This window comes from Taudactylus pleione, unplaced genomic scaffold, assembly GCF_031769625.1.
Source record: "Taudactylus pleione unplaced genomic scaffold, aTauple2 ptg000912l, whole genome shotgun sequence".
Lineage (NCBI taxonomy): Eukaryota > Metazoa > Chordata > Amphibia > Anura > Myobatrachidae > Taudactylus > Taudactylus pleione.
The window spans coordinates 57,257-80,301 of record NW_028285313.1 but is presented as its reverse complement, the minus strand read 5'-3'; the positions used below and the strand labels follow the sequence as shown (position 1 = coordinate 80,301).

Sequence of the window (23,045 nt, the reverse complement as noted above, 5' to 3'; positions counted from 1 at the left end):
ACATATCAGCTATTTAGTCAGATAACCAAAACGGTGTTTCTGAAGATTCATCAGGTGACTTCAGGCAATATCAATTATCCAGAGTGAACCAACGCGTTTCACTACTTGTCATACTGATTTCACATGCAGACGTTACTCCAGTACAGCCATACTACAGAACACACATCTGTGATAGTACACTTCCCTGCCGACCATCAGCACCAGTTTTGATAGTAAGAGAGAAACACAGCGGAAGAACATTACAGTTGGATCTGTTTAATGTTTCAAGCAGGCTGGAAATCAAACCCAAAAATGTATTTTACACGAGACAGAAGCCGCTGGTGGGATACATTGCACAGAATGGAATTACCCCAGTGTAAACAAGGTATAATTATATATATAATATATGCATATGCGCTGCTCCTCAATACGATCATCTTTATTTACATATAAAAAGTAGAATTATTCCATCTACATCTGCAGTCCTTCAGTGCAATCTGCTATGGTCATTGTAAGGCATTATTCGGAGTGGGAGAGGCCACGACCTCCTGGAAGAGACATAATTCAAGAAGAATTCTCCAGTTTACGACACCCCCCCCATGGATAGAGTCACCGTCTCTTCTAAGGTGTCGCAGAATTAATGTCCAAGCAGGCCCGTCCCTGTTAATGAGAGACTTAACGGTTATCTATAAGCCATAGTGGGAACAAGGCTATGAAATTGCATTATGCTGGGCTAATTTCAGTCAATCATTATTTATACAAGTAACGTTTAATGCAGCAAAGTATTAGGTACTGTAAGATTAGAGATCAAATACCAAGTACATACCTTTAAATCCTTCCTCTGGCAAACATACTGCAGGAGAGAGATACAGAGGTCCATATTACTATGTATGTACATTTAAATACACAATAAATAAAGTGTATTCCATATGGCGGTACAGCTACAGGTTGCTCAAAGGCTGAGGCCCATTACTCTCTAAATCCAATAAAGTGGGACATTTGTCAAAATTTTAAAATTAACTATAAGGATGAAAGGGAGGGAGGGAGTGACATCACCACGCCTCACATACTACTGATGACATCACTGATTACCCACATACTGATATATTTCATTTACTGAAGGCACCAGAGTTGCTGGAGCAATTTAACGGCTTCTACAGTCCACAGACGCCAGTAATATCCACTCTATCGTACTGTTTATAAAGAGCTTTGTACACAATATACAGAACAAGGTCACAGGTGGTTGGAAACCCCCACCAGCTAATACTACACAGTACAAAGACGCTATACGGTTCTCTGTCACATTAGATGTAAGCTGCGAGACGTCTCACCTTGCATTACATCATCCATGGCGGCATAGTCTGCAATCGGCTCGTCAGCCTAAAGGCATGAAACAGAGATTATATACCAGTATACCAATAAACTTGATGACATTCAGCCAGATGAAGACATTAGGTCCAGGCCTTTCATGAATGAGACAGCTAGAGAGAGCTTTAGTAAATACCTTTAATAAAATGACAGATTCTGGAACAATTCCCAGTGAGCCCAGAGTGGCGCAGTCGTCATTCAAACACTTCCCGTCAATGGACAAGTTCTGGTCAAACGGTGCAACAGAGAAGGCGTGCATGATCTGTGGACACACCAGGACGGGCACAGTTACAGGTGTAGGACATATTGAATGACAGAGGAAACACCTGAACTATGGAGAGAGTTCCGCTGCCAGGCTGTAATGCAAAGGTAAGGAGAGGCCCAGAGATCCATGCCTTGTTCCACCGCCAGAGGAAAGCAACGGTGACGCAAGCCCGTCGACTATAGGCACCATTACAGGTGTCCCCCAATGCAACACATGAGCAATGCCTTATTGTCAGGGTCTTCTGAGGTTTTAAAGTTACCTGGATCTTGAGGTCTTTTAATGTCTGATTAGCGGAGACCAGCAGAGCCTTTTCACCTCTCACTTTCCTGTGCCGCGTGCTCCGTCGGATCCCCTGCTTCTGAAAAGAGACTGGTCCTTGGCCAGACAGTCGTGGTCTCTTTGCTGCTCCATTGGCCTGTGAAAAAAAAACAAAAAACCCCAGAACTTTAAAGGAATGTTCTATGTGTCCTGTCACCCGCTGAATAAGTTTTACCAATTACTAAGAAAGAAATACTGGAAGCGTTTATAGAGATCACATGACAAATGTCACACACATACTGTAGATGTCCTATGTGCGGTGTGCAAGTGGGGAAAATATACAGGATGAATTTTGAAGGATCCTCTGAACTGCACAGTCAGTCATAAGCACAAGGTGGCGCTGTTCAATACAGGAAGTTATTAGATACACATTCTGCACATAGAGGCACTGTGTAGAAATGTGTGTGGGGGTGGGGGGGGGGGGGGGGTCACTCATTTGGGAGAATAACCACAGTCTTAACCTGGTTGAAGTCGGGATCATTTTCTCCCTCAGGTCTGGGCTCCTCTTTTTCATCTTCTTGGTCAGAGCTGCTAACATTTAGCTCTGGAGCTGCCTCTTTCATGACCTGCAGAGATGGCACAAGTCAGTTTCGGTTCAGGAGGTCTCTGCAAGAGTCACACATTATGCAAAGTAAAAGTGGAACCTTTTTATTGTCGACCACTTTGTGGACGTAGATTGTGGCCTGGGCATACTCTCGCAGGTCTCTTTCCTGCTGGCATAACAATCCCTCTCGGCAGTCCGGACACAGTGCTGAGACAAAGAACAAACAAAAAAACAGGATTATATTTAGATAAAATGTGATTTATGTTGTGTTGCAAATTCCTACCCAAGCTGGCCTCCATTCAAGTGTCCCCAAGACAAACCCAAGCTGGCCTCCATTCAAGTGTCCCCAAGAGCTACCTAAGCTGGCCTCCATTCAAGTGTCACCAAGTCATTACAATGCTGGCCTCCATTCAAGCGTCACCAAGTCCTACCCAAGCTGGCCTCCATTCAAGCATCACCAAGTCCTACCCAAGTTTGCCTCCAGTTAATGGCCTGATGGCCTCCAAATCAAGTGTCCGCGAGGGGTGTAGTGGGTATTACAGCCTAACCCTAACCCCCCCATTCCCCTAGCCTAAAGCTAACCCTCCCGGAAAGGGGGGGACCTAACCCTAAGTCCCCCCAAGGAGCCCTAAACCTAACACACCCATCCCCCCCCCATTAGTACCGTGCCGGGATTAGAGAGTCTGGAAGCCGACGGTCGGCATTTAGATCGTCGGCTTCCAGACTACATCCTTCCATGAGTACTACCCAAGCTGGCCTCCAATTTAAGTAGCCCCTGAAGTCCAACCCAAGTTGGTCTCCAATTCTAGTGTAAAGTCAAAGACAAGTGGCCCTTCAGTTCTGACAGGCAAATACTCCCTGACCTGCACAAACTGTCCATAACGTACAGTCACCAAATTCTACCAAAGCTACCTATAGTCCTGCAGAAAAGTTAGAGAACAGGATCCCACTTGCCATCAAGAGCACAAAGTACAGGACAACACTGAATAGAAGAATTTACCCGGGTCAGACACGTAGAGCGTGGTTACGCTGTTATCTTCTGCAGTTGCAGTTCTCCTGGTGATTTTGATGGTGTAATCAACAACAAAGAGTCTCTTAATGACTTCCCATTCTTCTGGCCATACCAGACCTACACTGTGCACAGGAAAGTCACACTGTTACACTCAGGCTACACAACACAGAAGTACAGAAAGAGTGTGGAGAGAGAATATAGAGCGAAACCTTCCCCCACACACCCTATAAAGTGAGGAGAAACTCACAGCTTAGAATCCTCCTTTGTGATGTTAGAGAAGGAAAACATGAGGCCACCATGAGGACAGAGAAGGACACTGTTCCCAAGAGACAGCACCGGGCCGCACTTGCTTGGCCTCCTGGAAGAGAGATGTATAGAGGAATAAAGTACTGTATGTAACAGAACATAGACAGGCAGAAAGTGTGAGAACAATTATGTTACCTTATGAACTTCCTCCATTCTTCCACAAAGAACTGGGACACAACGTAGAGCTCGGTGGCCTCCTGAGGGACAGACAATGGCACACATTCAGAGCAGAGAAAGGTGGACCTTCAGGTACCAGCCACATGAGCAAAGCAGCACACGAGGGTCACACTGGGAACATACCTGAGGCCAGGTGCCTCCAGAGAGACGGTTCTTGTCCTGGAAGAAATTGGGAAGAGCAAGTTTCTGCTCATTTGCCATTTTCTTATGCAGAGCTTCATGTCTTTCACCTTCTCGCTCCAAAACCTAAGGAGAAAGAAAGACGCAACATACAGATCATTACACATCTTCGCAACCTGCCACCAATCCAACAAACCGCTAACTAACCGGTAAGGACATGCTGTGACCGAGGGAATACCCGGAGGGGAGGCCATGCGGGAACAGAAGGAACACAGAAGGGGAGGCCATACTTGGACTGAGGGAATGCCGGTAAGGAAGCACATTACGCTAGTAAAGACTTAGACGGACAGGGAAGATGGAGAGCAGTCTGCAATGTACCTTGCACTGTGAGCAGGACTCCTGGCTGTGTCTGAACTCTGGGGCAGTGGGGAAGTATTCCTTCAGCTTATACCAGGCCGTTTCTGAGATCAGTCTCCTCTCACCCTCCAACGTGCACAGGTTTCCTGGTATAAAACATTACAGATTAAACCACCATACAGCACTATTGCAGTGGTCTCAGGGGCTATATGGGAACGACCGGCAAATGACAGAGGCTCTACAGCGAGCAGCAATGGGCAGACGCTACGGGGGGGTGGGGTGAGAAATCCCCTCGTAATATTGCTGTAGGCCTGTAAATTGCTATCTGTCCTGTCATTTTCCCAGCTATACCTCTGAGTATTACCAGTCGTCAAATATGGATAACAGCTGGGAGGTCTGACAGCCACTTACACACACACGCGGCAAAGAAAAGGAAAATGGAAACTTCCGTTAAATAAATTTTATCTAATCCATTGGGGGGGGTGTTATGGAAGCTTAGCCAGCTGTTTGACTAAAGTCTGAATCTCCTCGAGCTCTACCCCACAGCCTGCTGGGAAGTTTGTTATTAATCTAACAGAGTCCTAGAAGAAGAACAGAGGAGTGTATGAATGTTACACATCCACCACATCCTATACAAACATCTGCACCTACGGCACTGGCACTAATTCTTGGCCTTGAGCATAGTGCCAACCAGTATGACAAACACTCTTTGCCTTGAATAGCCTTGCCATTAAAGCCAATGCGCTAAAGCCCTGACTGAAAGTGTCTCGCCTTAGAGAAAGACACCACGACAGGGGTCTGCTGCCACCAGAATCACCCAAACGTCCTCTCTCTACCTCCTTTAGGACGGAATCATTGCTATCTGAGAGAACAGGTAGTAAGTTAGATGGAAGTCCAGTCCATGGGACCTTCATAGTGTCCACCAGAAGACGCTTTCAGATCGATTGTCCTCGAGCACAACCGCTGCCATGTCGACATCTGTGAGCCCATTTCTCCATCTACAGACACCATTCTCCGAGGTGTAGGACAGGACTCTGTGCAGGCCCTTTCTGCCAGTAGCTGACCACGACAATCTCTTCGCCCCCTTACCCTCAACCCATTGCAGGCAATTCAACTTAGTGGGCATAAAACAGGAGGTATCTCCTCAGCCTGACCACTACTCCTGTGGGCAGATAACCGATAGACTTCCCGGTAGGCTAGGGGTCAGAGGGGGAGGTATGTCAGACTCTGGAGAACCCACTCTTGGCTGATCCTCTATACACCAAGGGGATGAAACCAAAATTCTTTATTCCTACTGATATACAAGATTATTATTATAAAGCGTCTTACTATGCTGGCAGACGATGTCCTCGTTGAATCCCAGCTCTGTGTCCTCCTCCCTCTTCTCTTCCTCCAGCGCCTCCTCTGTATTATAGAGAGAGATTGTGATGGCATCGCAGTAGCCAGTCCATGGCAGACATCTCGCCGTTGTGCATAGATTTTACCTTTCTTAGGGCTGCTCCCGTTCATCCTCGTATCGCCATGTTCGTACTCGTCTTCTTGTTGGTTTAGGTGCTCCGTAGCCAGCTGTCGCCAGCGGCGTAGGGACCCCTTTCCAATCCAGAAGCCTTCGCTGGAGAGGAAGAAAATAAGAGATGTTTCCACTGCGCAATTTACTTTCCTGTGTGACACAAACGTAACAGCACAAGCGAAACCCCCCCCCCCGTCCACTCACAACGTAATGCCCCCAAACCAGTCCGTTACATACAAGGACTAGCCAGGGTCAATACGGATTACAACAGACAAATCTTTACCCGTTCACGGTCACTTTCACCAGGTTTGCTATGGTCTTATGGTCCTCATTTAACTGGCTCTTCAGACGTAACACCCTGCACCTTTCCACCACGCAGTCCTTACACAAAGCGCTGGCTGTGAGAAGAGACAGACGTTAGTGGGATAATCAAACAAACAGGGTGGGGTACTATGGTTTACAGACAGTATGGCAGTCATGTAATAACCACAGTTTCCTATAAAATATATCGTACCTAGTAATGGTTATTGCATTGTCCCAACACACAAAGTAGCACCCACAGCCCCCAAATTAACTGCGCACAGGAAGTGAATGTATGAATGGCGGCTGTTCAGCAGCGATAAAGCTACAATGCCGGAGGATGGCAAAGCATGCTGGGATTTCCAGTTCCACCACCCCTGAAGCAGCGCCAGTGACCATTGCCATGTGGAAGCCCACCTTTGAGACGTGGCCCCCCGCCGTATCTCTGATAAAAGATCTCGGCTGAATATTCGGAGATCCTTTTCATTAGAGAGATCTTGTCGGGGTGCAGCTTCTCGTGCGTACACAGGTACTTGGAGTTGTCGATGGGTTTTCCCGGCGTGGTTTCATCCAGCCATTTTTGTAGCCATTCAAGCGGCACAAATTCGTATGAGTCATCTGTAGAGAGACGAAGCACAGGACCGTAGAATGTAATAACGCCAGCACTAAACGCGCGCACACACACTGCTACACGCGTCATTAACAAGACCTGCAGGCTAAATCATACAATCAGAGAGATTATAAACATGACAGAGTAACACACTACTGGCTACGGAGGCAATTAAAGAATTAAACCACTTAACTGGCATGGTCGTAGGTGATGCCACCAGAGCCAGAAGTACTTCACCTGGCAAGGGCACATCACATGCGACCGCGCCAGCCCGCTCTGACCCCCGACTTTAGCAGAGGGAGATTCGGTCTGCACAAGCGCAGGACGGATAACCTCCGTCTCCCTGGACCCTCCTGCAGTGAGACATCACTGCCGGGATCGCGCCCCAGAATGCCGTACGAACGGCACGTGCCGAAATTAAAAGTGCGAGGAGGGGAACATAGGTGGGTGTTGTTAATGCAGGGGGTCTCTTGACAGAGGTGTGGGGGGGACATTATATTACAATGGGGTCCTATGAACTGGGGGATTAAATATAAAACATTTAAATTAGGGGTGAGCGGATTCGGTTCTACTCGGTTCCGTTCGGATTTAAAAACCGAATCTTATTGGCTATCCAAAACTCGTGACAGCTGATACCCAATAAGATTCGGTTTTTAAATCCGAACGGAACAGAGTAGAACCGAATCCGCTCACCCCTAATTTAAATACATTTAAAAACAAACAAACAAAAAAAAAAAACACTGAGAAAAAAACAACTTGTTAGTTAAGTGGTTAAAAGGGGTCCGGGCGCATCCTACACGGTCATACCCAGAATTCTACGCAGTCATTGGCCACAGCAAACATACAACACATGACGGCATGAGCTATAAGGTACTATCACTATATAAAGGGAAGCAGGGGGGTGCTATAACAGGCTCTGTATGGGAGTAATAAAATGTCTTACAGACCAGCTCCTGCAGGTAACCTCTGGTACAGCTCCTTCACCTCTTCGTGTTTGGCTCGTCCTTTATCCACACTCTCTCGGCGCATCTCCGCCATTTCCACGCACCACTCCTCAAACTTACAGTTATCCAGCTCCACCAGTTTCTGGAGGAAACCTACGAGACACCGGGCGGGACAATCAGAGCACGACATCATGGGGGGGGAAGGGGGAACCTGTCCACTTAACACCATGACCCTTCTAGATGGGACAATGACCACCCTATGGGACATTTCATTCGCACGTCTGTGCTGGCGCCATATTTCTTAAACGAAAACTAATGCAGCGTTTAGGCTGACATTGGGGTTTCCTTACAGATTATAAACCTTAAACTATACCCTTAGGACAAGTACGATCTCCATGTAACACTGATCAATTCTCACTGAATCAGTCCAATCAATGGTATCTGTCACCACCTGAAACTACTTTGGTATGTATCCAGGAGATATGATGGGACACCGTTATCTCGCTGCTGTCTCCAGATTGCCAGCACCGCTCATGGCACAAGGGACTTACAAAGTAATGTTTGAGTCCACTTCTATCACTGGGGTCTAGACTTGCTTTGGTAGCATAACTACGTGAAGCCACCTCTTGCTGCAAGCGTTGGCCAAAGGCTGCTACTTAGACAAGTAGTTACTTAGTCCATCAACTGATCACCCAACATCTGCTGAATGGAACTTGACCTGTAGTTATCAGACTCCCACGTTTAGTCTGTCAGGTTTCAGTAGTAGGGACAGGGCTGAGGACCATTGCTGGTCTTTCATGGTTCAAATTCTTCATCTTTATATATTTTCAAGATTACTCTCGCCTCCTCTTCTCTACGGTGAAGTATTATACTTCACCACCACTGTACCCAGACACCCTCAGAACGGTTATCTCAGATGTTTCCTTTCTCCTGGATTCATCAAGAAATGTTTCTGTGCCAATTCAAACATCCCACTACTCTATTTCCGAGGAATAAAGGACCTTGCTAAACTCCTGTCCTAAAAGGTGGACCAAGCTCCTGACATTTCCCAAAGAGATGGTCTTTCCGTGTTCTATCCTCCCCCCTCCGGGACTTGAAATGAGGCACCAAACGTTAGCTGTAACGGCTGCCTGATAAATGTCACCTCTCATCATTTATGTATTGTGTAACCCATAAGATGAAGGTATACGCTGGGAGACAGACCTCTCAGGAAGGTCACCGATGCTGGGGATATGTGTGGCAGCAGAGCAGGACAGCCCCCTAGTTATGTCTGACCACGAAGCTGTCAGGCTGTTTCTGTAACTTGGGGACTATAGTGTGGGATGGACCATAGTAGGGACGAGGTTACTCAGACATAGCTACGATCTACTACGACAGCCGGAAGATTTACCCACCCCTCGTGGTGGCACCGGCCCATGGGCAGCCCTGTAGCTCCGCAATAGTGATCAAATACTCACTTGGAACTTCAAACTGAATTTCCTGCTTCTTTTCAGCCTTCAGCCTGTACACCAACATGTAAGCGTTCCGGGAGCAGTGCAGGCCTTTCGCACACTTGGGTTTGCGAGTGACGGTTTTAGAGGACTCGGCTATGTTTAGAAAAAACAAAACATAAAAGACGCCCGGTTATTGCATCTGTCCTCTCAGAGAAATCACAGGATAGCATGTAAAATTCGGGGTGAATTGTATCAAACCTAAACAGTGCAGAAGTTACCTATAGCAACCAATCATTTAATAGCGTGTACTTGATAAATGCTAGTTAAAATCGGATTGGCTGCAATGAGAACTTATCCACTTTTTAGAAGCTTTAATGCATCTCCCCCTGTCCCAGCCTGAAGGGTCAGGTTTACATGAACAGTAAGAGATCAGGTGACCATTCAGAGCGGACGCAGATGCAGGGTAATAAAGCTCTCATGTGCGATAATTATCAGGGTGTGTTACCGGGGGTAACTGCGCTTTGTGGTCTTCATCACCTGCTCAATGTCGCCAGTTTTAAGATAAAACAGGGACAAAACCTGCAGCCAATCAGATCTTTGGTAAACTCACAGCAGCACAGAGTAGGTCAAATTGAGCTCTGCCATATTAAGTGAGGATGGGAATGGGGACATGTAACAGACAGTTATATAGTGGGAGGAGCAGGGTCCCCCAGCAGCACAGAGTATATCAGGAGATGAGGGATGTGTTAGTGAGGACAGGGCTGCATGTGACAGGGGCAGTGACATGATGTGATTAGGGGAATGGAGGCAGCAGGAAGCCACAGACAGAGTTATATAGTGGAAGGAGCAGGGTCCCCAGCAGCACAGAGTATATCAGGAGATGAGGGATGTGTTAGTGAGGACAGGGCTGCATGTGACAAGGGCAGTGACATGATGCGAAGAGGGGAATGGAGGCAGCAGGAAGCCACAGGCTGAGAGTTATATAGTGGGAGGAGCAGGTCCCCAGCAGCACAGAGTATATCAGGAGATGAGTGATGTGTTAGTGAGGACAGGGCTGCATGTGACAGGGGCAGTGACATGATGTGAGGAGGGGAATGGAGGCAGCAGGAAGCCACAGGCAGAGTTATATAGTGGGAGGAGCAGGGTCCCCCAGCAGCACAGAGTATATCAGGAGATGAGGGATGTGTTAGTGAGGACAGGGCTGCATGTGACAGGGGCAGTGACATGATGTGATTAGGGGAATGGAGGCAGCAGGAAGCCACAGACAGAGTTATATAGTGGAAGGAGCAGGGTCCCCAGCAGCACAGAGTATATCAGGAGATGAGTGATGTGTTAGTGAGGACAGGGCTGCATGTGACAAGGGCAGTGACATGATGCGAAGAGGGGAATGGAGGCAGCAGGAAGCCACAGGCTGAGAGTTATATAGTGGGAGGAGCAGGTCCCCAGCAGCACAGAGTATATCAGGAGATGAGTGATGTGTTAGTGAGGACAGGGCTGCATGTGACAGGGGCAGTGACATGATGTGAGGAGGGGAATGGAGGCAGCAGGAAGCCACAGGCTGAGAGTTATATAGTGGGAGGAGCAGGGCCCCCAGCAGCACAGAGTATATCAGGAGACGAGCGATGTGTGTTAGTGAGGACAGGGCTGCATGTGACAGGGGCAGTGGCATGAAGTATGGAGGGGAATGGAGGCAGCAGGAAGCCACAGACAGAGTTATATAGTGGAAGGAGCAGGGTGCCCTTGAGTACAGAAGTGATATCAGGCTACTGATGCGGAAAGGTATTGGTGTCAAAATGCACCTTGATATAAAACTGATCCAACTTGTAGATAATATTACTGCAGCACGTTATAAACAGCATATTCAGCATGAAACTCATAAGTTCAGAGATCAAAAGCCTTTTAGGTTGCCAGCTTTGTATCTTGATGACAGACTGAGAAATCCCCCAGAGGGCACATACACAGACTGACACCAATCGTCCGCTCCAGACCCAATCACGGCTCAGAGAAACGTCCCTTAGAAAGTCAGAGGTAAAAAGTGCACTCACAACGTAAAGGCTTTACCTAGATCTTCCTCAATTCCCAGCTGCAGCTTCTTCCCCTCCATCTTCTCTATCTCTTCGTCATTAAACTTGTACCATTCTGAGGTCTGAGGGTCCTTCACGTGAGCAATGTAATGCCCGGAGTAAGCACTCACTCCTCTGTGTATGAGGACCGCACTCAGCTCGTAAACATATTTAATGTCTGGGAGAAAAATAGAGAGATGCCAGTAATTACTGTGGGCACAGGGGGCTCGGAACGTCATTATAATCAGAATAGTGGGGGTATTGGGGTCTTTCATACTGTCCGCCAATAGATGACCAACCTGTCTGCTCCAGGAACGGCTCCATATCCAGGATTTCTGCGAAACCGATATACGTATTCAGCTTCTTCTTGTGGCCGGTTTGCCTGTGGATAATAAAGTGACCGCCGCCATCATTAGTGCATGGAACGCATACAATACGGTGCGCATTGCCGCCGTCACGGAAACGCACCTATCGAAGACGAAACGCATGAGCTGCAGGTTGAGCGTTGGCGGCAGTTTTAGCAATCGGATTTTCCTGGTTGCGTTTTGTTTGCTTTGACAGTTCTCGCAGAAATAGCGATTGTCCCCTTCTAACTTCTCCTCCTGCCCAGAAGAAAAGGACTATGGGTAAGGAGAGAAGAGCGATAGCCATAATACAGGACATGGCGCAGGGAATGGGCTCTTACCTTCAGGAACTCTGTGACGCAGTCTGTCAGATGCTTGTGGCCCTGAATATTCAGCTCCAACTCATAAAACTTGGAGATCAGCTTAGATTCCCGGCTGCACTGACTACATCTAGAATACAAAGCAGAGCGTACATCAGTGCGACAGCAACACGCGAACGCAGCAGAAACGCGACCGTCTCTGGTCACATGACAACAGGTGTGGCACCCCCATAGCCACATGGCGCAACAGGTGTGGCACCCACACCCCCATAGTCACATGGCAGTCTGCCCGGGAGCACAGCCCCTGGTCCCCCGACAGTCTGAAGTATTTCCTACCATCCTGACAAAAGTGTCTGTAAGAACAAACAGTCTCTCCCCCAATTCTTTCCATTAATCACAGCAGATGGCTTTTCAGGTTTCCATGAAACCCATTTTTAAAACTCCTATATGTGCCGGTGCCTGTGGTGAGGAGGTATGGCTCAGACTACAACCAGCACTTGGCAGTAACAAAGCATGTGTGTGGTATCCAGGAAACAGATAATGTGACGAGAGTAATGCAGGGAGCTCCCACAGTGGGAAATCACAGGGGAAGATTACAGATGTGCAGCCATAGTGATATAGACAGGAGCTCAGCTCACACAGCACAGACACCATCCACACTGTATACACCGTACACTGCTAGACGGGGCTCACTAACTACTGTGCATCACCAGCATTTACACATGCAGGAAGCTCAGCTCACACAGCACAGACACCATCCACACTGTATACACCGTACACTGCTAGACGGGGCTCACTAACTACTGTGCATCACCAGCATTTATACATACAGGAAGCTCACACAGCACAGACACCATCCACACTGTATACACCGTACACTGCTAGACGGGGCTCCCTAATTACTGTGCATCACCAGCATTTATATATACAGGAAGCTCACACAGCACAGACACCATCCACACTGTATCCGCCGTACACTGCTAGACGGGGCTCCCTAATTACTGTGCATCACCAGCATTTATATATACAGGAAGCTCACACAGCACAAACACCATCCACACTGTATCCTCCGTACACTGCTAGACGGGGCTCCCTAATTACTGTACATCACCAGCATTTATATATACAGGAAGCTCACACAGCACAGACCCCATCCACACTATCATCCGTACACTGCTAGACGGGGCTCCCTAATTACTGTGCATCACCAGCATTTATACATACAGGAAGCTCACACAGCACAGACACCATCCACACTGTATACACCGTACACTGCTAGACGGGGCTCCCTAGCTACTGTGCATCACCAGCATTTATACATACAGGAGCTCACACAGCACAGACATCATCCACACTGTATACACCATACACTGCTAGACGGGGCTCCCTAATTACTGTACATCACCAGCATTTATATATACAGGAAGCTCACACAGCACAGACACCATCCACACTGTATCCTCCGTACACTGCTAGACGGGGCTCCCTAACTACTGTGCATCACCAGCATTTATACATACAGGAAGCTCACACAGCACAGACACCATCCACACCGTACACTGCTAGACGGGGCTCCCTAACTACTGTGCATCACCAGCTTTTATACATACAGGAAGCTCACACAGCACAGACACCATCCACACTGTATACACCGTACACTGCTAGACGGGGCTCCCTAATTACTGTACATCACCAGCATTTATACATACAGGAAGCTCACACAGCACAGACACCATCCACACTGTATACACCGTACACTGCTAGACGGGGCTCCCTAACTACTGTACATCACCAGCATTTATATATACAGGAAGCTCACACAGCACAGACACCATCCACACTGTATACACCGTACACTGCTAGACGGGGCTCCCTAACTACTGTACATCACCAGCATTTATATATACAGGAAGCTCACACAGCACAGACCATCCACATTGTATACACCGTACACTGCTAGACGGGGCTCCCTAACTACTGTGCATCACCAGCTTTTATACATACAGGAAGCTCACACAGCACAGACACCATCCACACCGTACACTGCTAGACGGGGCTCCCTAACTACTGTGCATCACCAGCATTTATACATACAGGGAGCTCACACAGCACAGACACCATCCACACTGTATACACCATACACTGCTAGACGGGCTCCCTAACTACTGTGCATCACCAGCATTTATACATACAGGGAGCTCACACAGCACAGACACCATCCACACTGTATACACCGTACACTGCTAGACGGGGCTCCCTAACTACTGTGCATCACCAGCATTTATACATACAGGGAGCTCACACAGCACAGACACCATCCACACTGTATACACCGTACACTGCTAGACGGGGCTCCGTAATTACTGTGCATCACCAGTATTTATACATACAGGAAGCTCACACAGCACAGACACCATCCACACTGTATACACCGTACACTGCTAGACGGGGCTCCCTAACTACTGTGCATCACCAGCATTTAAACATACAGGAAGCTCACACAGCACAGACACCATCCACACTGTATACACCGTACACTGCTAGACGGGGCTCCGTAATTACTGTGCATCACCAGCATTTATACATACAGAAAGCTCACACAGCACAGACACCATCCACACTGTATACACCGTACACTGCTAGACGGGGCTCCCTAACTACTGTGCATCACCAGCATTTATACATACAGGAAGCTCACACAGCACAGACACCATCCACACTGTATACACCGTACACTGCTAGACGGAGCTCCCTAGCTACTGTGCATCACCAGCATTTATACATACAGGAGCTCACACAGCACAGACACCATCCACACTGTATGCACCATACACTGCTAGACGGGGCTCCCTAACTACTGTGCATCACCAGCATTTATACATACAGGAGCTCACACAGCACAGACACCATCCACACTGTATCCTCCATACACTGCTAGATGGGGCTCCCTAACTACTGTGCATCACCAGCATTTATACATACAGGAGCTCACACAGCACAGACACCATCCACACTGTATACACCGTACACTGCTAGACGGGGCTCCCCAACTACTGTGCATCACCAGCATTTATACATACAGGAAGCTCACACAGCACAGACACCATCCACACTGTATACACCGTACACTGCTAGACAGGGCTCCCTAACTACTGTGCATCACCAGCATTTATACATACAGGAAGCTCACACAGCACAGACACCATCCACACTGTATACACCGTACACTGCTAGACGGGGCTCCCTAATTACTGTACATCACCAGCATTTATATATACAGGAAGCTCACACAGCACAGACACCATCCACTGCTAGACGGGGCTCCCTAATTACTGTACATCACCAGCATTTATATATACAGGAGCTCACACAGCAGACACCATCCACTGCTAGACGGGGCTCCCTAACTACTGTGCATCACCAGCATTTATACATACAGGAGCTCACACAGCACAGACACCATCCACACCGTATACACCGTACACTGCTAGACGGGGCTCCCTAACTACTGTGCATCACCAGCATTTATACATACAGGGAGCTCACACAGCACAGACACCATCCACACCGTATACACCGTACACTGCTAGACGGGGCTCCCTAACTACTGTGCATCACCAGCATTTATATATACAGGAAGCTCACACAGCACAGACACCATCCACACTGTATACACCATACACTGCTAGACGGGGCTCCCTAACTACTGTGCATCACCAGCATTTATACATACAGGAAGCTCACACAGCACAGACACCATCCACACTGTATACACCATACACTGCTAGACGGGGCTCCCTAACTACTGTACATCACCAGCATTTATACATACAGGAAGCTCACACAGCACAGACACCATCCACACTGTATACACCATACACTGCTAGACGGGGCTCCCTAACTACTGTGCATCACCAGCATTTATACATACAGGAAGCTCACACAGCACAGACACCATCCACACTGTATACTGCTAGACAGGGCTCCCTAATTACTGTACATCACCAGCATTTATACATACAGGAATCCTCCATACACTGCTAGATGAGGCTCCCTAACTACGGTGCATCACAGGTGCCAGTACTTAGGGCTGGTACTCACATGGTGACGTACGCATACTGGCCGCAGAACTGATTCTGAATAATGTTTCGGACATCTGGATTCTTCTGTTTGGACAAAGTGTCCTCCAGCAGAGACATGAAGAGCTTGGAGAATTCCTGAGCATCCTAAAAACAGAAGAATAAGTATTTCATGTATCTATGCATGTATGTTATATGTAGCGTGCTAAACAGCCGGCCCCGTCAGTACTCTATCCCCACATTAACGATGGACGGATTAGTAAATGGGGCATAAAAAGGATTTTCCCGATATGAAGACAATCAAAAATGTTGGCAAATTAAATAACGATTAACAATTGAGCAATTTTTTGGTTATTAGAGAGAGCCCAGAAAGACAGTAACAGTAATCTACAGACATCAGCGAGAGATGCAGCAGCTGGTCCTGTACAGAAGATGGTTGTACTGTAAACCCCCTACTCTTCCAACCCAGCCTCCCGGGAAGGATGTCACACTAAGCTGTATACATCCCCCTGTGGCGCCTATAATGACCCCACCCCTCAGTAATATCCACACCCAATAATGATGTTACCGAGATATATAGATGGGTATATACAAGGAATGTGCCCAATTATACAGCAGCAGAGTGGCAGAAATTGGTAGTGTTCCCGCTAGGCTGTGGTAGCAGGGTGCCACGCCCTCGACAATTTAAAAGTGCTAAAATGCGCCCTGCCCTTGTGGCGGCACCGTCCCTCGGTTTGAAGAGTTCTGGTGAAAATCACCGGTGAGTGAGTAAGTGGTGTGCGCTATTCACACTGCAGGGAGAGCTTGGGGGCGGCTCAGCAATGACTGCGATGAATGTGGGGGGGGGGGGGGGTGCATCTGAAGGCCACACCTCTTTTTCGAGTGACTACGTCCCTTTTTCAGGGTACGTGAACACTATGAAGGGTCTCATCTCTCCTCTCCCCCCCCAGCTCCCTTCTCAGGACATTTTATAGATAACACAGAAAGATTCACTCCATAGACTGAGCTGTAGTCCAGCACGATTACCTGCTGCTGACCGGTGTCCAGCCCCAGCGCTCGTATAAACCCGCAGGGGTCGATGTATCGCCGGTTACTGTTCTGCAGCAAGGCAAACAGGTACTGCAGATGTTCACAGATGGTCTGTGGCTCGTACTCTGAAATGCAAATACACATAAATATAGGACAGAATACACAGGGTATGATGCATATAGAATGTAAGTCATGGGAAATGGCCTATATCCCTCAGACTTTCCGGCAAGCCCCTATCCAGCTACCATGTGTCACAGCACATAGAGTATAGTGTGTTATAGCTGTAATTATTCATACACATCAACCCCTGATGTAACCTACTGCGCCGTCATCCCAGTAACAGACAGCTCAGTTATCTGGGGCCATCATATTGGTGGGTTTAGGTTTAATTGCATCTCGTGTGTTAGAGGACAATCTCTGACCCCTGTGGTTAGATAGGATACTGATTTCCTCTCCTAAATTCTTCCCTTTAAAGGAGAAAAGCTAAACCCAGCTGCAGACCAAGAATACAAAGCTATTTCTTATAAGACCGAGGGGTTTATTTACAAAGCTTCTGATCTCGTTTATTACCAGACATTTAAAATGGCAATGTTTTTAATAGCAAGACACGACTAGTAAAAGCACTGCCTTTTTAAATATCGGGCATAAACTGGATCGGAACCCTCGGGTTTGTAAATAAACCAAATTGGCCTGTAAACATCCAGAAAACATTATAAAACTTTTGGCTATACAAAAATAGATGAACATAGAGCTCCTGAAGGTTATACTTCCTCGGAAACTAGAATATTGGAATTGATGCGAGAGGACTGTAGCTAAACGTATTAAAATGGGACCAACCCCAGTGCAGGGAGACCATGCACCAAAGCCAATGGCTGGCACTGCAAATGTGTAACCTCCTACAAACATGATCTTAAAAGGGGGAGAACCAGAGCATAAATGGTGGGTGTCCAGGGTCCCCCAATGTATGCAGGACAAAAACAATTAACAAATACAAAAATAAAGTTATATTATCATCCTATTGGATGATACTGGAACCATGCGGCTGTCTCATGGCTGCCCGTACGGGAGGTTTGGCGCTGAAGTTGATGTGATACTTTGTGTACAAAAGTAGCCTCTAACGATGATGCAAAAACCCTGAATCAGTAAGACGCTATGACTGCACGGACAGAGAACCTGGTGGCTCCATGTTGCACCCGCCAATCTGGATGATTGTCCTTTTCAGGAACAGCCTTGCCCACTCCAATGTAGGCTTGCTGAAATACTGACATAATCCTCCCTAACAGTCTGCTAGACGCAGGCTATCCTAGAGACAGGCAAATGATATGTAAGTTCCATGCGGCTGACGTGCAGACTACCATAAAAAGCATTTGGATCCCTTGTTTTTGAGCAGTAACTCTCTGCCACGTAGTGCGACAGATCGGCATCTGGCAGTCCCTAGCGTTCCCGCTAGGCTGTTTTAGCGGGTTGCGGCGCCCTGCCCTCCTTCTGGAGGGCAAAAAGCACCCTGCCCACCAGGAGGAGGGCAAAAAGCGCCCTGCCCTCACAGCCTGCGGGAGCCGTTCTCACCCGCGGGACGCAGTGTCCCACGGGTGGAGAAACATGCGGTGACCCGGTCACCGCCGGAGAATAGACGCCGGGCGCATGCGCCCGGCATCTATTCTCACTGTCTGCAGGGCTTGGGGGCTGCCCGGCGTGTCCGTAAGTGCCGGGCACGCCCCAAAGAGTGACGAAAAGGGGACGCGTCTTATAGACACGCCCCCTTTTCCAATGGCCACGCCCCCTTCTCGGTCGCGGGCATGCCCTCTCTAGCTCCGGCGCCCTGCCCCCCGCCGGAGCTAGAGGGAACACATAAAATATATATATATATATATATATACACACACACACACAAATATATACACACATAATATAAAAAAAAAAAATTAGATATATAATTTTTTTTTTTATATTGAGTGTGTGTACATATATTCAGTGCCTCAGTCTGCAGTGCATTATTCACAACTTGTTACCACTTGGCAGGCCGGCTGGCAGCCAGCGGGACCGATCACAGATGCCTCACCTCAGGAGTAGGGTCAGTCACACTGTAGGTCCGCCTTCACGGAGCTCCCTCAGGGCGCGCTGTGCGACGGTGGTGCCGGCACCGGCGGCCTCTGTGCGACGGTGGTGCCGGCACCGGCGGCCTCTGTGCGACGGTGGTGCCGGCACCGGCGGCCTCTGTGCGACGGTGGTGCCGGCACCGGCGGCCTCTGTGCGACGGTGGTGCCGGCACCGGCGGCCTCTGTGCGACGGTGGTGCCGGCACCGGCGGCCTCTGTGCGACGGTGGTGCCGGCACCGGCGGCCTCTGTGCGACGGTGGTGCCGGCACCGGCGGCCTCTGTGCGACGGTGGTGCCGGCACCGGCGGCCTCTGTGCGACGGTGGTGCCGGCACCGGCGGCCTCTGTGCGACGGTGGTGCCGGCACCGGCGGCCTCTGTGCGACGGTGCAGTGTCCCGCGGATGGAGAAACATGTGGTGTCCCGGTCACCGCCGGAGAATAGACGCCGGGCTTGGGGGCTGCCCGGCATGTCCGTAAGCACCGGGCACGCCCCCAAGTATGACAAAAAGGGGATGCGTCTTATAGACACGCCGCCTTTTCATGACCACGCCCCCTTTTCGGGCGCGCGCATAAGATTGCCCTCTCTAGCTCCGGCGCCCTGCCTGCCACCGGAGCTAGAGTTAACACTAAGTCCCCACATGTAGATGATCTGCTGACATCAGTCGGATGAGGAGGTCATTCTGTGGGGTGCAGGACAAGCCTACTGAGGAAGTCTGCAGCCCACTTCTCCACCCCTAAGACTGCTTGGACATGTTGTTCCACCTATGCTGTTGCCATCCTTCATCACCCTTGTGTCTGACAGACCTTATGGCTGTCCTCTAACTAGAGAATGTAACACCCTCCCCAGTTTTAGTACGCCAATAGGGAACTTTGACTTCCAGTTTTGATGGGAGCTTGATCAGAAACACCCTCAAAAGGTGGAGACCATCTCTAGAAAACCTTCAGGCAGAACAGACATTCTTGTAAGAGCCAACAAATACTATCAAACTCTAATGAGTGATCCTACTCTAGGTGATGACAACAGCCACCCCCCCCCGACCTCTCACACCCCCACAGACGAAGTAAGTGTGCAACTCTAACATGGAATGAGGACAGAGGGCCTGACTCGTGATGTCAGTAGGTGGACTTCCTGCTCTAATAGTGCAGGAAGTCCACTGGGGCTTGCAGCAACGAGACCCTACCGCAAGGGTCTCATCGCAAGCCCGATGGTCTTGACCATCTCGACCATCAGATGGCCGCTCGCTAAAAAAAAAAAAAACGCCCTGATTCAGAGCGAGCGCTCTGTCAGAGCGTCCGGCTCTGAATCAGGACCAGTGTTCATTCTACCTTCTTGCATATGTATCAACCCGTGCAGTTCTTTCCAGCTTGGGGTGTCGCTCCATGCTCTGGTGCTTCTAGCACACTTGGGTCTGCATCTCAGCAGTTTGTTGCATCATCTGAGCGCGCAAGAAGCACCAGAGCAGATAGCGACACCCCAAGGAAAGAAGAACTGCACAGGTTGTGATAGGTGCAGGGTGCTAGAATGAAGACTAAGGACAACCTGCGCCCCTGCTGATGCCCCAACAATATCATGTTTTACTAAACCTTTATCTTCCTGGATACATTCTTCTGCTTTCTCCACACTCCAGGAGTTCTCGTACAGATACAAGGCACGCCGAAGCTCCATGTTCAGAAACCAGACCTGGACAAACGTGTTCACGTAACATGTGGCCCCCAGGTTTGTCAAGCCGACAAATGTGTTCTACAAAAAAAAAAAAAAAACAACAAGGATTACACATTGCTGTACCCAAACACGTCATGTAACACACCACACATCAACACGAATAGTAAATACACATCCGGAAGCCCAGAAGTACAGCAAGGCCACGCACCTTCTTCCGTCGTTCAAAGTTGGGATCATCGATGTTGTGGAAACTGTTCTCATCAATCTCTCCTAGCCAGACATGTTCTCCAACCCCAACCAAGCAATTAGGGTTCCCCTTACAGTTCCTCCTGGTAAAGAAATTAGTTGAAGATCAGAAACAACCAATAGTGACTCAGTGTCAGTCTAGTGTAAGATACAGGCTCCTTAGATCTGCTAAAATGACAGGTGTCGACACACACACACACACACCCCCCACTCCAAGATACAGGTTCTTTATCACTGGGGTACAGACCTCTGGAGTCAGATACAGGTTCGTCCCAGTGTCAAGGTGTATGTGTGTGGGGTCAGATACAGGTTCGACATCTCAGGTGTACAGATCCCCATGTCAGGGCATGTATGTGGGGTCATATCTAGGCTCCTCATCTCTGGTGTACAGAATGGGTGCATGGGGAGGTTGGTGTTAGATACAGGTTTCTGTTATATGGGGGGGGGTCAGAGCAGGGAGCTCCGATATGGGTCCTCAATCTCTGCTGTACAGACCTGCGATCAGTGTGGGGGCACCAGATACAGGTTGTTGGACTCTGGGGGTATAGTCACTCAGGTGGGTGAGGTGGGGATCAGACACAGGGAACTTGCCTCTGGGATGTTAGTGCGGATTGAGGGGGTGCAGGGAAGTATGGGGTATCAGGTACAGACACCAGTGTCAGTGTGAGGGGTCAAATCTAGGGTCCCAGTCTCTGGGTGTGACAGGGTTAGATGAAGGCTCTCTGGGGTATCAGGGTGGGTGTAGGGAGTTTGGATACAGGTTCCTAGTGTGACAGGAGGGGGTTATATACAGGCTACCCCGGGTGTTGAGGTGGGGGTAGTAGGTAGACAGGCTACCCAGAGTCCCCAGGGTGTCATGGCGGGGAGGTTAGATACAGACTCCCTGGGGTATCAGGATGGGGAAAAGAGTCAGATACGGGCTTATACATGGTATTAGGGTGGGGGCAGGAAGCTTAGATACAGGTCCCTAGTGTGTCAGAGGTTGGATACAGGCTCCCCATGGGTATCAGGATGGGTGAGGGGGTTTAGATAGAGGCTCCCCCGAGTACCAGGCCAGCTGAGGCCGGGTAACGGTGCAGGCTCCCCGGGGGTACCAGGCCGGGTAACGGTGCAGGCTCCCCGGGGGTATCAGGCCGGGTAACGGTGCAGGCTCCCCGGGGGTACCAGGCCGGGTAACGGTGCAGGCTCCCCGGGGGTACCAGGCCGGGTAACGGTGCAGGCTCCCCGGGGGTACCAGGCCGGGTAACGGTGCAGGCTCCCCGGGGGTATCAGGCCGGGTAACGGTGCAGGCTCCCCGGGGGTATCAGGCCGGGTAACGGTGCAGGCTCCCCGGGGGTATCAGGCCGGGTAACGGTGCAGGCTCCCCGGGGGTACCAGGCCGGGTACTGGTGCAGGTTCCCCGGGGGTACCAGGCCGAGTAACGGTGCAGGCTCCCCGGGGATACCAGGCCGGGTAATGGTGCAGGCTCCCCGGGGGTACCAGGCCGGGTAATGGTGCAGGCTCCCCGGGGGTACCAGGCCGGGTAATGGTGCAGGCTCCCCGGGGGTACCAGGCCGGGTAATGGTGCAGGCTCCCCGGGGATACCAGGCCGGGTAATGGTGCAGGCTCCCCGGGGGTACCAGGCCGGGTAATGGTGCAGGCTCCCCGGGGGTACCAGGCCGGGTAATGGTGCAGGCTCCCCGGGGATGGGGATAGACACAGGGCGGGGCTACCTGCACAGTCCCCGGACACAGGGCTCCAGTCGGACCCGGTAGGCGATCTCGATGTGCTCCTGAGTCACCTCCTCCGGGCGGACGCTCTCGGCCCAGCGCCAGGCCGCCTTCTCCAGCTGCAGCCGCGGGGCCATGTCGCCGGGTGGGGGGCGGATCTCACAGGCCGCGATCTTACCCCACACTACGGACGCAGGCACGCAGCTAACACAACGTGAGCCCTGCGTCATTACGTCATGGCTAACCGGCCAATC

The 23,045-nt window shown here is 49.7% G+C and overlaps 1 protein-coding gene across 2 annotated transcripts; it reads right to left on the bottom strand.

Annotated features, from left to right (window-relative positions):
* Window positions 1-235: 235 nt before the first annotated feature.
* On the bottom strand, window positions 236-23,044 carry USP48 (ubiquitin specific peptidase 48). 2 transcript variants are annotated; one of them, XM_088459473.1, is made up of 27 exons: window positions 22,795-23,043; window positions 21,045-21,165; window positions 20,758-20,914; window positions 17,076-17,203; window positions 16,072-16,196; window positions 11,992-12,100; window positions 11,775-11,908; window positions 11,606-11,688; window positions 11,305-11,484; window positions 9,268-9,396; window positions 7,814-7,963; window positions 6,674-6,874; window positions 6,240-6,354; window positions 5,931-6,058; window positions 5,776-5,850; window positions 4,468-4,592; window positions 4,093-4,215; window positions 3,928-3,989; window positions 3,734-3,844; window positions 3,475-3,608; window positions 2,575-2,681; window positions 2,392-2,496; window positions 1,872-2,027; window positions 1,484-1,609; window positions 1,311-1,359; window positions 806-832; window positions 236-639 (listed from the first exon to the last, which is right to left on the bottom strand). In XM_088459473.1, the coding sequence occupies exons 1-27, from the start codon at window positions 23,019-23,021 to the stop codon at window positions 617-619; spliced, it is 3,210 nt and encodes a 1,069-aa protein (XP_088315599.1). In that variant the 5' UTR covers window positions 23,022-23,043; the 3' UTR covers window positions 236-616. The 2 variants fall into 2 exon arrangements, with proteins under 2 accessions (XP_088315599.1, XP_088315600.1); XM_088459474.1 differs by lacking the exon at window positions 3,734-3,844 and having other exon boundaries at window positions 22,795-23,044.
* Between the last annotated feature and the right edge of the window lies 1 nt (window position 23,045).

Coding starts and splice junctions, on each gene's coding strand:
- USP48 (XM_088459473.1), bottom strand. CDS start 23,021: ATGACGCAGGGCTCACGTTGTGTTAGCTGCGTGCCTGCGTCCGTAGTG. Junction 5,851..5,930: donor CGGGAGCAGCCCTAAGAAAG/GTAAAATCTATG, acceptor TCTATAATACAG/AGGAGGCGCTGGAGGAAGAG. Junction 1,610..1,871: donor TAAAAGACCTCAAGATCCAG/GTAACTTTAAAA, acceptor GTGTGTCCACAG/ATCATGCACGCCTTCTCTGT.